The sequence below is a fragment of the Agelaius tricolor genome, unplaced genomic scaffold (assembly GCF_023055355.1).
Source record: "Agelaius tricolor isolate 1412-34295 unplaced genomic scaffold, bAgeTri1.0.p SCAF_12, whole genome shotgun sequence".
NCBI classification, from domain to species: Eukaryota; Metazoa; Chordata; class Aves; order Passeriformes; family Icteridae; genus Agelaius; species Agelaius tricolor.
This window is the reverse complement of record NW_027269272.1, coordinates 6,764,565-6,780,202: the sequence shown is the minus strand read 5'-3', so window position 1 is coordinate 6,780,202 and position 15,638 is coordinate 6,764,565. Positions and strand designations below refer to the sequence as shown.

The following is a 15,638-nucleotide window of genomic DNA, read 5'->3' as shown; positions in this document are numbered from 1 at the left end:
CTTTTTAGTTTTCCATCTTATTCTCCTATTATTTCCCTGGTTTTCTGGAATGTGTCTTCCTCATTTCTCTGTTGCTTTCTGACTAAAATGTTCTGGCTTCTTTATATTCTTATTCCCTAGATGTTTATTACTTCTTTAGTCTGTGACAGTGCATTAAGATAATGCTTTTAGATGATTTGCAGCACAGTTTAAGGTACAGCTTTGCCTCTGGATCCTCAGTTACTTGTTAATTTGCAGTTTTATTGAGATTGATTTTTGACTCGTAGCATTAAGAAATGCATTTAAGGCCCAAAACACAACCACCCAAAAGAGAGTGAGAGCTTTTATTGGGGAAAATACAAAATATTTTCTTTTTTACTGCACTTATGAGCAGTGTGGCCTCATCAACAGGCTGTGTTGTTAAGAAGGGATTTACTTCAGTGGCTGTTGTGGTGCAAGAAAAATCACAAAGTAGCGATGACTTATTTTTTTTCCCTTTTTCCAGTGTTTTGGTTACACACACAGATGCAGTAAAGATTTCAGATTTTGGTACATCTAAAGAGCTCAGTGACAAGAGTACCAAAATGTCCTTTGCGGGGACAGTGGCGTGGATGGCCCCGGAGGTGATACGGAACGAGCCCGTCTCTGAGAAGGTGGACATCTGGTGAGTGGTGTTCATGGTCATGTACCTTCACCTTCTCTTCAGTCCCTTGGTTTCCCAGCACTTTCCATATCCTTTCCTCATCCTGTGCCTGAGCATGGTTTGCTCTATGGTGGGCTGTTCATTTCTCCTTCTGCCTGGTGCCCTGAGCTTTGGTGGGCTCTGATGGAAAGGGAAATGACACAGGTTCCAGCTAAGGCTCAGTGCAGTTTGTGTCTTGCAGGAAGCAAATGCAGAAATTCTTTTCTGTGTCTTTATCCAGCCCAGAGCTTTCTCCTAGTGCTGTGCTCAGGGCCCCCTCAGCAGCCTCCACAGCCAGGGTGGTTTTTCCATTGCTTTTGGTCCTCTTCAGGGCCACTCTGGAGCTGTGGGGAGGCCCCTCTCTGCTCCCCACCCCTTGTGCTTCCTGCACACCAGGCTGGTTGTTGTGTGGGCAGCCTCAGGATTACAGTCCAGTGAATCCAATCCCAGATCCAAGAGGGAGGAAACAGGATAGATTGTAAGAGTTCTGGAGCCTGTTTCCATCGATGTGGAACGTGCTTTGTGTCCAAATGAACACAAGGAATGGTTCAGTCTCCATGCTATTAAAAATGCTTGAGAGGGCTTGGCCTTGGAGTTCCTTTGGGAAGCCTCTCCACAGGTTTCAGAGCCCTCAAGAGATCTGCATCTCTGTTTCTGCCTCATTATTTCTGCATATTAAATGTCAGCAGCCAGGACAAATGCCCTTCTCCCTGCTTTACAGCCAGGAGGGATTTTGCTTCCTGTGGTTTTTCAGCTTCAGTTGCTGTCACTTCCCTGGCAGGGCAGGGAGCTGCTGGACAAAGCTGTGGGTGGTCCAGGGTGCAGTGGAGTCAGGAGCTGCTGCTGGAGTTCTAGCTCAGGCCTGGGCTTGACCTGAAGGGCAAGATTTCCTGCAGGGCAGGTGATGGTGCAGCTGCTCTTGTGCCCACGGTGTCCTGTGTGTTTATTTTGGATGTCCAGGTCACAGCACAGCCAGCTCCTCTGGGAGGAACACTTGGGTAGTTCTGGAAAGAAAATGCACCCTGCATTTGTCTGCTGAACCCCTTTCTTTGAATCACAGGATTGTGAGGACAAGTGGTGCTGGATTTCTACCTTCAGCTTTCTGTCCTTTAGAGTGGTTTCTGTTCAGGAATATTTCACAGAACATCCTGTCCAATAAAACCTTTGCTCCTTCCCTCAGTGACGTGGAGATGTTCCTCTTTGGTGCCAGTTCCTTTGGAGTTCACAACAGTGGTGATTGCTCAGACTCTCCCTTGCCATCCTCCTTCAAGATGAATAAAAATGATGTTCATGAATGCTGCCAACAAATGAGAACAGTTCCTGAGCTGCTTATATGTCTGCTCTCTCTCATCTCTAACAGCATGCAGAAAAATAAATCTATAATCTTATCAGGAGTCTTGGAAGTCCTTTGTCAGTTCTTAGTCATAACAAATATGAAACCAGATGAGCTTTCCTTGGTAGTTTGTCCAACCTCCTGGATCCCTGCTTTCCTGCAGCTCACAGAAAAGGATTTTTAGGCGAGATATATTCAAATTCTGCTTGTTTGTTGCTTTGTTTTTTTACACATGATTTGAAACCCATGGGCTTTGAAAGTGCAGTGTTTTTCACATGAAGTTATTTCCTGACTGATGGTCGTTCAGACCTGGTAGTTTGTCCCTTAGAAGTTCTTCTGTACTTAATAAAAGCACTAGATATTGATACAAGCCAGAAACATCCTTCTCACCTTTCACCTGGCTCTAGTCTGCAGCCTGGCAGGGTTGGTGTCCCACAGAGGAGTGGGACACAGTGAGATGGCACATCTGGCTTGGAAATAGGGATGGTGGTGCCTCACCTGTATCACAGCCCTGTTGTTGATGGGCAGTAACAGTGGTGGTGGTTCTCAGCAGCATTTTGTTTATCTCTGTATTGACTGGTTTGGTGTTTCTTTGATGTTTTATTGGGTGATGATTGTATACAAAACAAATATTTGCTGTTAAAAATGAAGGTTTTGGTTCTTTCTGGTACCTTCACTAAGGAAGAGAAGCAAAGTGAGTTTTCTTAACTACATCTTTCAGTTCTTGTGGGAGATTGTTTCCCTGAGTTCTCTTAATTTTTTTTTTTTTTTGCTTAATCCTTCCTTTCTTCAGAACAAAAGGAATATCAGATGAGACTTCATGTGCTTTTGGTACTGACAGTTATGCAAGTAGCATTTGTTTCCTAATTTCTGTGTTGCAGTAGTTGTAGTGCTGAATCTCAGACCTTGACACTTTTACCTGGGACTACAGGTAACAGCAGAGGGAGCCTTTGGTTAGGGAAAAGAAAACAAAACCAGTTAAATGAAATGTAAAAAAGCCACAAAACCTTTGTTTTGTTGTCTCTGTAAGACACTTGTCAGTCTGTGCAGTAGTCAATCATCTGTTCTTACCAGCAAGAACAGTCCAAAGTCTAGATGAGAGTAGACTTTGGAGTCTTTTAATTTAAGAGGAACAAGACTTAATCTGTACAGAAAATGTGCTTTCAGGGTCTTTAAAATCTCACAAAGAAGCAGGAAAGGATGGGTGGAAACCAGTGTGGTTTTGTGCTGAAGCAGAGGAGTTACCTGGTGTGCTAAAAACCACCATCTCTATTTCCCTGTTTTGCCCAACAAACTGTTTTTTTCAAGCTCCAGGTGTTTCTGTTAACAGCTTCTGTGTGAACTCAATTTATCCTGGTTTATTTCTTCATCAGGTCATTTGGAGTGGTTTTGTGGGAGCTGCTCACAGGAGAGATTCCCTACAAGGATGTGGACTCTTCAGCCATCATTTGGGGAGTGGGCAGTAACAGCCTCCACCTTCCTGTCCCTTCCACCTGCCCAGATGGCTTCAAAATCCTCATGAAGCAAACCTGGTAAGAGCCTGAACCCCACACAGCACAGACCTCCCAGCAAAAACCCAGGAAAGTCAGGGTGAGAGTATGGAGCCCAGAGCAGAGGACTCTGAGATACTCTCACACTTGTCCTGGGAGAGTTTTAACATTCTGGATTCTGCTTCCTTGTGGCAGCAGGCCTGGATGCCAAGACATCTTCAGGAGCCTTCCCAGAGGGTGTTGCTCTGCTGTAGCAAAGTGGGGGATAAAAGGTGGCTCTGTGGGAAGACAAAAGGAGCTGGAAGTAGGGGTAAAATTCCTTGAGGCCACATCCAGAGTGAAGGGATCTGATTTTTTCACTCAGAAAACCCCTTGTGAGCAATTGACTTTTGGACTAGACAAAGAGAAATACGAGCTTTCCTTCTGGAACACAGATTTTCCAGGTTCAGATATAGAAAATGCTTTCAGTTTCCTCCATGTACCATATTGAAGTTCTTTGTCTTGGGTTTCACACTGAGGCTTTGTCTTTGTAATTACATCTTGACACAGTATAAAGGGTCTTCCGGCATTTTTCCACTCCATGGGTTTTACCAGCCATCCTCCCCATGGCACAAAGGGAACACCAGGCCAGAGCACGTGTGGATTTCTCCCAGTGGCAGTTTACCCTGAGCTGCAGCAGTGGGGCTGTGGCAGCTCGGTACAACTGAGTACCTACAAACACTTGTATCCCCACCTAGTGGAAGGAGGTGGTTGGTAGGGGAGAGGAGGCTCAAGAAGCTGCTCTTGCCCTGTGCAAGGTGGATTCGGTCCTGAAACTCAAGTGCTGGTCCTTTTTCTCAAAAATCCAAAGGTTTTTGTACTTTTCTGTGATCTTTCACTCTGTACTCTCATTTTCTGGTTTTACACATTTGCACCTCTTTTGTTTCTTCAGAATGGTCCATCACAAACCACCTCTAGCATAATTAAATCGTATTCAGCAAAAGAGAAAACCAGAAAGCTCCTTTGCTCTAACCTGTCAGCTGCTTGGTTCAGAGAATAGGATCTCGTGAGACCCTTTCAGAAGGGCAGGAGAGGCTGGCAGTGCCCATCTCTCCCCCCTGAAGGGCAGGAGAGGCTGGCAGTGCCCATCTCTCCCCCCTGAAGGGCAGGAGAGGCTGGAAGTGCCCATCCCTCACCCCTGAAGGGCAGGAGAGGCTGGCAGTGCCCATCCCTCACCTCACTCTTGGCTGTTTCTGTTTTGTTTCAGGCAGAGCAAGCCCCGGAACCGTCCGTCCTTCCGGCAGACGCTGATGCACCTGGACATCGCCTCTGCTGATGTGCTGGCTACTCCTCAGGAAACCTACTTCAAATCCCAGGTAACTGGGGAAAGGCTGTAGCCTGTCAGTACTGGAATTAGCTCCAAGGATCTGATTCTGGAGGGTGCACTGAGTAGAGAAATGCTGGATCCATGATTTCAGTTTGAATCCTGGGGAGGAGCAACCTGATGGATGTTTGGAAATCTTTTATCCAAACTTTCCCATGCTGAGACTTCTGCTGCAGGGCTTCAAGGGGCAAATAGACTATCACTCTAGACAGGCACCATCATGGGGCTTTCAAAATCCTGAACCGTTCTACTTATTTTCACTGCCAAAAGTAAAGAAAATCTTCTCTTAGAACAAAAAGAACTCTAGGAATTAAAAAAAATATTTCTTAGAAAATGTAGATATGTTGTAAATTCTCTGTTTGAAGCACAGAATTGTAAATACCATTTGAAAATGCTGGCACTAAATGTGCTGCGGTGTTGTTACCCAAAATAATTCAGCTAACAAAAATACATTCTCAACCCAAAGCTGTAATTTTCTGCAGACACAAACAACATTGCCCAGGAATTTTTTGTGATACACCTACAGATCCCAATTCTTTGTAAATAGCTAAAGGTAAATTGCTTTCCTAGGCTGAATGGAGAGAAGAAGTGAAGAAACATTTTGAGAAAATTAAAAGTGAAGGAACTTGTATCCACCGGCTGGATGAAGAATTGATTCGCCGTCGAAGAGAAGAGCTGAGGTCTGTTCAGTCTTTTGTGTGTACTGTTTGCTTTTCCTATCCAGCCTTCCCTTCCCAGCTAAAGGAGCCCTCAGCTTGTTCTCACAGGGCCTCCTGCTCCAGCCCCTGACACTTTTTATTCTCCTCTTGTACTGAGGTTCCCAATACAGGACCCAGTATTCCTGGTGGTGTAAGTTCAGGCAGCCTAAATTCCTTGTGAACCTGGAAACCAAAATTGCCATGGGCCTGGCCTAGGCCATGAGCTCTGCTTGGCTGATGGAATCTGGAGAGACGCAGTGGGAGCTGTTGCTGTTCTTGGGCAGTCTCAACAGTTTGCTCCAGAGAGGGTGGCAAAGGCTTGTGTGTTTCCCAGGGAATATTTCTGCCTGAGAATTGATGTTTGTGATAACAGCACTGAAGCAGAGACATCCATCTCAGTGGGAAATCCATCCTGAGGTTGGCTATGAGCTTTGTCTGCCCTGATACTTTCTTTGGGTTAGTTATTACAGAGAAGTGAACATACTTCATATAAACTGCCCACTGAAATGCATTTTGATTATACCAGCTTAAAAATGAAAGCAGAGGGTTTATTTAAAGAAGGAAAATTGTATCCTGTGATACAAATTTGCAAATACAGTAGACAGAGAAACATAAAACTCTAAGATCCCCAGGGAGCTTTGGGTGGCCATGTATTTCAGCTGTACTGGAGCTTGGTGGACACCCTGCTGTTAATGAAATACAGACACATGACTTCTTTCCTGTTTCTGTAGAGGCTGGTTTAGCCTCTTCTTTGTGCAAACAGGCTGATCAGGGTTTGGCCAGAGGGCTCCTGGGTGTGTGTGATGCATTTGCAGCTCTTCTAGGGAGAAGTGTTGCCACACTTTCAAGGCTGTTAAACACTTTCTAAACCATACCATGATTTATTGCTGTGTCAGGCTCTTAATCAGTCATCATTCACTGTTAGCTGTATCTGGGATTCAGTGCAGTACAGCTGGCAAATTTGACTTTTAAAAGGCCTTTTCCTAAAGCACCTGTACTTTTCTTCATTCTCTTCTCTTGGTCCATGGAAGTCAGGCTGGACTAAAGCCTTTTGTGCCTTTCAGACATGCGTTGGATATCCGTGAGCACTACGAGAGGAAGCTGGAGCGAGCCAATAACCTGTACATGGAGCTCAGCGCTATCATGCTGCAGCTGGAGGTGCGGGAGAAGGAGCTCATCAAGTACGTGTCTGGGCATGGTGATGGGAGCAGTCTGCACTCAACAGAGCACAAACAGCCCTTCAGTTCTAAACTGGATTGCAGATTTAGTGTCCCCTGACTAACCACAAAAGCTAGGGACCTCTCCCTGCTCACCAGCAATTCCCTTTGTAGTGAATTCCTGCAGACCACTGTCAGTGGTTACTGACTTGGAGAAAGGCACCTTCCCATTTGGTGCTGTCATCCTTTGGCCCATGCATGAAGGGAATGGCAATGCTGCTCCTGGACTGTGTGCCAGGGCCTTGTGCCTGCTACCTGATTTAGAAGGAATTTAGAAGGAGTTTAGAAGTGTCTGTGTGCTTTCCCAGCAGAGCAATGGGATATGCAGCGTGTTCCCTGCAGAGCCAGTTCCTGTCCAGCGGGAGCAGCAAATGGAGAGAGACACAACTGATGTGGTTTTCTTTTTTTTTCTTTTCCTGATTTTTCAGGAGGGAACAAGCAGTGGAAAAGAAGTACCCTGGAACTTACAAACGCCACCCAGTCAGACCAATCATCCACCCCAATACAGTGGAGAAGCTGATGAAGAGGAAAGGGGTCTCCCATAAACCAGGCAGCCAGACCAAACGGTGAGAAGTAACAACCCAGTCCTGTGCCAGAGCCAGTGGTAGATCCCCACTGGGCAGTTCCTTCCCTTTGAGCCTGATGAAATGCAGGGTGGGACAAAGGGGTTTCACACTTAAGCCTGGTCTGATCCTCAGAACCATAATTATTTAATGATCTTAAGGTGAAGGGGATGAATCCTGCCATCCCTGCCACCTGGGCAGCTCTCTGGAACCACAAAATCACAGGATGTGTTGGTTGAATGAATTAATTGTTGGTCCATGTGATTTTTGAGCAGGTGATGATGCTTGGACAGGAGGTATCTCTTGTGTTTTCTCAAATTCCTAACTATCCAAGATCATCCTTGACGTGGATGGGAATAAGCAGGGCAAGGGATTGTAGAAATCAGGCAGGCCTCAGGAAGGATGGATTCATTGTTGAGGAATTAATTTGGGATTTGAGATTTGGGAATTCATGCTGTCCTTTCAGTTTTATCTCTTTTGCATGACTTTTAGATAGGGAGATTTTTTTTTTCTAAAAGAGTTGTCTTAGTCTTTACTTTTTTGGGGATTTCCAGGAGTTAGTCCTGATTACAAGTGAATAATCACTTCTGAATTAATATCCCCACACGGCTCTTAGATGAGCAGCCTGATCACCACCATTGTACATGCACAGAGTGAGAGCCATGCTCTACCCCAGGGTCCTGAGAGGGAGCTATTTTGGGAGAAAACATCAAAATAAGAGCGGAAAAGGAGAGTGTGTGACAGCTATTGGAAAACCAGCAAGACAAGAGTGTAGAGCAGGATGGCTGAATGGAGAGGATGTTGAGTGGAGAGAATCACAGGGACCAAAATGCAGGAGTCAAGCAGCTGAAGGGGAGGGCAGCCTGTAGATTTTAGGAAGCAGAGAGTGCTTTTGGCTCCAGCTGCCTCTTCATCCTGGCTCTGGGCCGGTGTCACTTCTTTGTTTGTGGCTTGACATGTAACTTCTCCTTGTCTCCCAGGCCAGATCTACTGAAGTCAGAGGGCATACCCAGCACAGAAGCAGCATCCAATGGCTCCCCAGTCTCAGGAAGTCCCAAGATGTCAACCCTGAGTGGCAAAAGCCGGTACCGCAGCAAGCCCCGGCACCGCCGGGGGAACAGCAAAGGCAGCTACAATGAATTTGCAGGGATTTTGAAAAACCAGCCAGCGCAGGATGATGCCCCCCAGCCCGGCCCTCCCCACCCTCCCCACGCCCCCGCAGCGCCGCAGCAGCCCGGGCACAGTCCCCACGGGCAGCACTCGCGGCTGCACGCCCACGGGCAGGACATCGCCACCTGCGCCAACAACCTGCGCTACTTCGGCCCCGCGGCCGCGCTGCGCAGCCCCCTCAGCAACCACGCGCAGCGCCGCGTCTCCGGCTCCAGCCCCGACCTCATCTCCACCGCCATGGAGGCCGACTGCCGCCGCGGCCGGGACAGCAGGGACAGCACGGCCGAGCGCTGGGAGTGCTGCCAGGCGGATCCCTACGACCCCTGCCTGCAGTGCAGGGATGAGGACAGTGGCCAGGCACAGATGGCGGCTGTGGAACCGGGCGGGAGCCGCCCCCAGTCCCCTGCGTCCCTCTACGAGAGCGCGCAGTTCATGGAGAAGCTGGAGGAGCAGGGCACGGCAGTGTCTGCCCTGGGCACTCCCCAGCACTTGGCTTCCTCAGGGCTGCCCTGCAAAGCGAGATCCCTCCAAAAGGTGAGGACGCACCACTGGCATTTGAAGATGTGGTTTTGGTAGAGCCTGGTTCTGTTACGTGCACTTTCGCCAATTGGTTTGAGTTGCAGCTTGTTCTACTCAGTTGTTGATGTTGAAACAGTTTCAAAAAGCTTTAAAGCCTTTCTCCAAATGAAGGGATAAATGCATTCTTTAAATTGTTCTGTAATATCATGTGAGAGTTTGAGAATCTGTGGTGCTGCTGTGTCTCAAGGCAAAGATTCAACATTTCCCATGGTCTTGAAGACATCCTTTTTGCTGCACCTGTCAGAAATTGCCCCCCTACACTAAAAGTTATAGTTCTCCTGTATTTTGTGAAGATTTTGCAAGAGTAAAAAGGAGATTATGACACAGTTGTACAGAAGCAGCTCTTTGTTCCTCCTGCTTCCATCCAGGTGGTGAGAGAAGTAAGAACCAGTTTGAGTTCAAAGAGCAGGAAATCTGAGCCTGGCTGGAAAAGTCAAGAAAAATAATGTAGTTACTAGACCAAGAGTGTGGTTTGGCCTCAGCATGATGGGACTAGGACCTTGTAAGACAAGGGGATGGGATGAGATAAAGGCTTAATCTGAATGAGGGGCTGACAGGTTGGATAGCACAGAAGGAGGCTGTAAAGAAACAACAGTGTGGGGGTAGATTTGGATGGGAGAAGGACAATAAAAGGCTCTGTGTTCACTGAGTGTGAAACAAATCCCAGGTTCTCCTAGTTGGGGAAACCCATTGGCAAAGGCTGTGTCATCCTCCATCCTGCTCTATTGATGTGCTGTGGTAGAAGAGGATAAAGCCAAGAGTGCCAAACCAGCTCCATAATTTATGTGGGTTTCCATGTGATACTCATTATTTGACTTGCTTCAGTGAGAATCTGTAACATTCTGTACTCCATACCTGCTGAAATACTCCAGTGTATTTCCCAGTCAGTCACTCCAGATGTGGGAATAGCAGCCTTGAGACTGTCTGAAACAGCCTCCTAGTTGGCAATGTCTGAGTCAGTGTTCCTGACACACAGGCTGTTTTCTGGTCTGGATTCTTGCAGCCCGTGGATTTTGCACTGTTTTGCAGTGGCTTTTTCCTGAAGGACCAAGGGGTCAGATATGTTTGAACTTCCCCAAACATGACACCCTTTTTGTCCTTGTTTTCTGCCAGAGCGGGGATGAGTCATCAGAAGAGGAGGAGGGCGAAGTTGACAGTGAAGTGGAGTTTCCTCGTAGACAAAGGTAAAAGGTGAATTCACTCTAATCTCTCTTTGGTGGGACAAAACTGAGGAGAACTCTCAAAGCACCTGCACAGCAGCACTGAAACTGGTGAAGGTGCTGGCAGAAGAGCAGAATCCCATTCAATGTGTCCCATCCACCTTCAGCTGATCTCTCATGTCCACTCATTGTTCCAGCCCGTCCTGAGATGTTCTCTCTGGCCCAGCTTTCCTGCTGGCTTTCCTGCAGGCCATTAGCAGCACAACTTGATCACACTTGAAAGTGTTATTCTGCCTCTGTAAATGAGCTGCTGCACCTGTTTCACCAGGATCAGACTTAGTGGACGTGGGAACTCTTTGTGGGCTACTCCAGTGTTGTTTATTAATTGTTGTTGCAGTGGGTCAGACTCCAGCCTGGCACCTTTGTAGCTGAATTCAGATAAGATTGCAGAGCTAGGAGACAACAGCAGATCAAATTTGATGGTGTAAAATAAGACTTAGGGGGAGTGTTCCTACATAAGCCTGGGGACCAGCAGGATTTACAGTACTATGCCCAGGGAAACATCATGGACTTGGTGCTGCAGCTTCATGAAAGCAGCTGCTTCAAGTGCAGGAGTGATCCTGTAGGCAAACAGGCTAAAGGTTTGATTCAAAGGAGCAGAGAAGAAAATAAAATCTTGTCTCCTGTTGTGTGCATTCACAGCACACCTGAAGCCTAAATCCTAATGCTCCCTTCATTGCCCCAGCTCAAAGACCACAGTAAAGTTTGGAAAGGTACTGAGAAGTGTGACAGGAGTGGTTAGGGATGGTTTCTGTAGAAGAGGAGATTAAACCCATGTGAAATGTTTCTCTAGCAGGAGGAAAGGCAACACCGGAGGTGCATGAAATTGTAATTTATGTGGAGAAAATAGACAAGGAATGATTCTTCACATTCATATTAGGGGCAGCCAGTGAAGCAAACAGGGTAAAATGAACAAAAGGAAGCGCTTTTTCCATCCAGAACATTTTCAGATGTGCAGCTCATTGTCAAGGTGTGCTGTGGAAATCAGAGCATGAAGAGCCATAAGTGCAAAATTTCTGGAGTACGGATCCATCAGTGACTGTTAGCATTGTCCTCTGGGTTTGAGCTTCTGCTAGGAAGTCAGATCTGCTGAATGGTGCAGGCCAGGAAGAGATGCCAGGAGAAAGCAGGCTCTGTCTGCATACCCCATTCTCATACTTCTCCCAGATTATTCCTTCCTGCCTGAACTCACAGAGTCACTGGGTTGGAAGAGACCTTTAAGATCATCAAGTCCAACTCATGCCCTGACACCTCAACTAAACCATGGCACCCAGTGCCACATCCAGTCATTTTTTAAACCCATCCAGGGATGGTGACTCCACCCCCTCCCCAGGCAGACAGTTACAGTACTTTATCATGCTTTCCATAAAATACTTTTGCCTAACATCCAACCTAAATTTCCCAGTTGCCCAGTACCCCCAGGTCCCTTTCTGCCTGGGCACTGTCTAGCCACACTGTCCCCAGCCTATAGCATTGCAGGGGGTTATTGCAGCCAAAATGCAGGACTGGGCACTTGGACTTATTAAACTGCATCTCATTGGACTGTGCCCATCCATCCAACCATTCCAGGTCTCCCTGCAGAGCCCCCCTACCTTCCAAGAGATCCGCACACAATCCTAGCTTAGTGTCATCTGAAAATTTACTGATAAAAGACTCAATACCCTCATCCATGTCATCAATAAAAATACTAAACAGAACTCCACAGTATAGCCTAGCACTTTAGGAAAATGCACTGTCCAAGAAAAATATGCTGCAGGGCAGATCAGCTAACATGGACATATCAGACAGGAGAGAAGAGATGAATTTAAAGATGCAGGTCTTGAACTATATCATTCAGAAGGGGTAGAATTCTGTAGCTCCAGCATGTGGAAGGCACTCCACAAGGCCTGGTGTAGCAGAGCAGTGAACAGAGCATCCAGAAAGTTCCCTGTGACTGCCATCCAAGGTGAGCACTGAACTTCTCCCTGTTTGCAGACCCCACCGCTGCATCAGTAGCTGCCAGTCCTACTCGACCTTCAGCTCTGAGAACTTCTCTGTGTCGGATGGAGAGGAGGGGAACACAAGCGACCACTCGAACAGCCCGGATGAGCTGGCCAACAAGCTGGAGGATGAGCTGGCTGAGAAGCTGGAGGACATGTTGTCCCAGACTCCAGAGATCCCCATTGAAATCTCCACGCAGTCGGATGGGCTTTCGGACAAAGAGTGTGCTGTGCGGAGGGTCAAGACTCAGATGTCTCTGGGCAAACTTTGTGCAGATGAACACAGCTGTGAGGTGAGTTGGTTATTCCCTCCTCTTTCTACTCAGTGGAAAAAAACTGCATAAATGTTATGGAAAGGAATCCAGGGACCAGAAAGTTGGAACACTGCCTAGAAAATGCTGTGGTAGGTGTACTATGGCAAAGCAAGTGCTGCAATATCCAGTCTTCCTCCTGCTTGGCAGAAGAGTGGGTGGGGGAAAGTAGCACAAACAAAGCTGAACATAATGTGCTGGTCAAGATGAGTGTGATCTTGGGAGCCCATCAGATTTGCAGTTGCGTTACGTGGGATAAAAATACATAATGAAATGGAGTGGATATAAACTGCCTCAGACATATCCATTGGCAGCCTTGCTGACAAAGCTGGGATGACTTTCTTCCTTTCTCTGCCTTTCAAGTGTTTGGGAGTGGTAGGGCAGAGCCTGCTGCATGATCTCCTCATAACTCTGTGTTTAAGAGTGCTGTGACCAGGTATTTCTGTGCTGTCCCCTCTCTTAGGGGAGACAAGTGACCTTTGGTGGGGCAGTCGTGTGCTGTGCCCTCTCCCATGTGTGCCATTCTCCTCTGCAGGTGGTGACCTTTACCTGGCTGCTGTTACAGACTGAGATGTGTAGGTGATGTGCAGTAGAGGAATGGTGCTCAAGTCTCCCCCTTTCCTTTTGTCTTGCAGAACCCACCACAGTTTGGAGAATCAGACTGTGACTCTTCTGAAGGGGAGTGTTCTGATGCCACGGTCAGGACCAATAAGCCCTGCAGCTCTGCTACTTGGTAATACAGATCTCCCCCAAAGCTTCCTGGTACTGGCATTTTGATTTCCCTGAGATTCCACTTCATTCCCCTTCATCACACTTTACAGGAAGAGAAGATGCTTCTCCTTCCCACCCCAGGAGTGATTTGCAATAACCCGAATCTCTGGAAAATGTCCAAATGAAATTAATTCTCTTTGAGCATTTCAATCAAGAATGGCAGGGATGTATTTTATTGAATAATCTAGTTACTGTAACATGGATATTTATTTTTTTGACATTTTAACACTTTTTACTGTAAAGAGTGGATTGTATTTATAGACACACAGACTTGTTGCAAAAAAAAAAAAAGTTCAGAAAGCAAGCACACTACAGAGAAACATCCTGGGAGTCCTGCCTGGACAGCTTTGTGTACAGACGCGGGGGATTCTCTTGCTGCTTGCACAGGGGACCAGGCCTCGTGGCCCTGAAGATTGGAGAACAGATCAAGAAAACTAAACCACTCAGTCTTATCAAATGAGGAAAAGCAGAAAAAGACCTGACTGTAGGGTCACCTGTGAACAAAGTGTTTTCAGTATAACCAGCTGGGTCATTTTTAATCAGAAGGTGGACATGTTCCTGGAGAAAACTGGTACTGAGGTGCTAACAACCAGGGTCTTCTGAGTCGATACATCCCCAGGAATGTAATGATGGGTTTTATTTTAAGGATTTTTAGTTTCTTTTTTTAATCAGCATTTTGTTGTGAGATCCTGCAAATGTATTCTAACCTCGTCCTCTTGAGAATTGGTATCAGAGCACTTCTTACCACCGTCCTTGCTTCACTCTGGGAGTGTCAACCTCCAGCTGAGCAGGGAAACCTCTCTCAGATGCAGTGTGCCATTTCCCAGTTTACTTCCTCCTCTTACCTCCTGTCTGTTTCAGTCAGTCAAAGAAATCAATCAACTCAGTGTTGGCCAAGCAAGGACTTGCAAAGCATGGAAAGCACATTCCGCAGAGCCCGAGCACTTCTGGGGAGGACGCTGGAGACGCCTGGAGTGGACTGGGAGAAGCAGCCTCTCACCTACAGCAGCATCAAGAACCAGCAGAGGGCTGTGTGTTGAGGGGGAAGACTGGGAATCGCTGGCCTGGCTGAGAGCATCAGCCCTGCCCTGTCTCCTTATTCACTGTACATTCTTGGAAGCATTAGCAGCTGCCTGCCCTTCATGGCAGGCCTTGTGCAGGGAATCCTGACATGGCTGTGGCACCGCTGCGTCTCGGGTGTGCCCCGAGGCCTCTGTTTCTCCTCCAAGCTGAAACTCTGCAGGTGCAAGTGAGGATAGTACTGGTATGTGACAGGCCGAGGCATTGGCAGATGAGAAAAATTTGTTTTCTGATAGAACTCATAGTGCCTTCCCTTCAAACACTACTCTTCTAAAACAATATTGAAAGAGAACAAAACGATAGAGCACGTTCCCCTCCCCTTCCTTAGTTGATGTCCCCCTGCAAGAGCTCTCCCTCTGCCCTTCCCAGTGTGCTGGCACAGCCAGCCAGAGGTGAACGGCAGGAATGGACCATGGACAGGTACTTCTGTTGCTTTGTTTGTTTACATTTTATGTTAAAATATTGGTTTGAACTTAACTGTGGTAATTTATAGCCTCATGGCAAAGTGAAGGAAAATGTCTTACTTATACAGAGAGCAGTATTGTATGAGTTAAATTATCCCATATTTTTAAATTTTTGTAGCTGGACTACAGACAGATCTTAAGTTATGATGTTATTTTATTATTTATTATCATTTCTGTAGATCAGAAGGTTGGCTTCACCGCTAGCACAATTGTAATCTCTGTGTGTGATGTTACCTTCTCCCTGCTCGCCAGAGGGGTGGGAGCAGAGCTGGGCTCAGTGGCTGTCAGGAGTTGCTGCCTCTCGTGATTTCCAGGGATGCTTTTACTCCAGGGCAGAGAACAGAGAGGGCTGGATGCTGCAGTCAGGTTCCTCGTGGGCAGAGCTGCACTTTGCTCACGTTGCTGATGGCTGGCAGCCACTGAACTGGTGGGAATGTGGGAAGGGTGGTCAGGGAGTGAGAGGCTTTTGAACTGATCACAGAGTGAATAACTGTGACAAGAGTTCCCTGGCCAGAGCATCCAAAACGATGTCAGGGAGGAGGGCAGTTGCCCTGGGCAGTGGGTCCATGTAGTGGATCACCTGGGCAGGACCAAACAGGCTCCTGGAGAGGGAGTGACCTGCTCACCCAGCTCTGGGCAGAGGCAGAACCCTGTGAGGAGTGAAGTTCTTTCTTGGCTCCTTCCCTCTCTCTTCCCACCCTCTGTTTCTCCTCCCCAATGTTCTTTGTCTCTCAGCCAG

General features: G+C 47.2%; 1 protein-coding gene across 4 annotated transcripts in view; it reads left to right on the top strand.

Moving 5' to 3' along the window:
* MAP3K13 (mitogen-activated protein kinase kinase kinase 13) overlaps positions 1-13,816 on the top strand; it is a 69,174-nt gene extending 55,358 nt beyond the window's left edge. For 3 of the 4 annotated variants that reach the window (XM_071437329.1, XM_071437330.1, XM_071437331.1), the window contains 11 exons: positions 485-643; positions 3,368-3,526; positions 4,731-4,839; positions 5,418-5,527; positions 6,610-6,726; positions 7,191-7,328; positions 8,306-9,029; positions 10,188-10,258; positions 12,269-12,566; positions 13,220-13,317; positions 13,406-13,816. In XM_071437329.1, the coding sequence (XP_071293430.1) occupies positions 485-643; positions 3,368-3,526; positions 4,731-4,839; positions 5,418-5,527; positions 6,610-6,726; positions 7,191-7,328; positions 8,306-9,029; positions 10,188-10,258; positions 12,269-12,566; positions 13,220-13,317; positions 13,406-13,442 (2,020 nt within the window). In that variant the 3' untranslated portion in view covers positions 13,443-13,816. Of the gene's footprint in view, positions 1-484; positions 644-3,367; positions 3,527-4,730; positions 4,840-5,417; positions 5,528-6,609; positions 6,727-7,190; positions 7,329-8,305; positions 9,030-10,187; positions 10,259-12,268; positions 12,567-13,219 lie in introns of all 4 variants that reach the window. The other variant, XM_071437335.1, reaches the window with a different exon arrangement.
* The last annotated feature ends 1,822 nt before the right edge of the window (positions 13,817-15,638 follow it).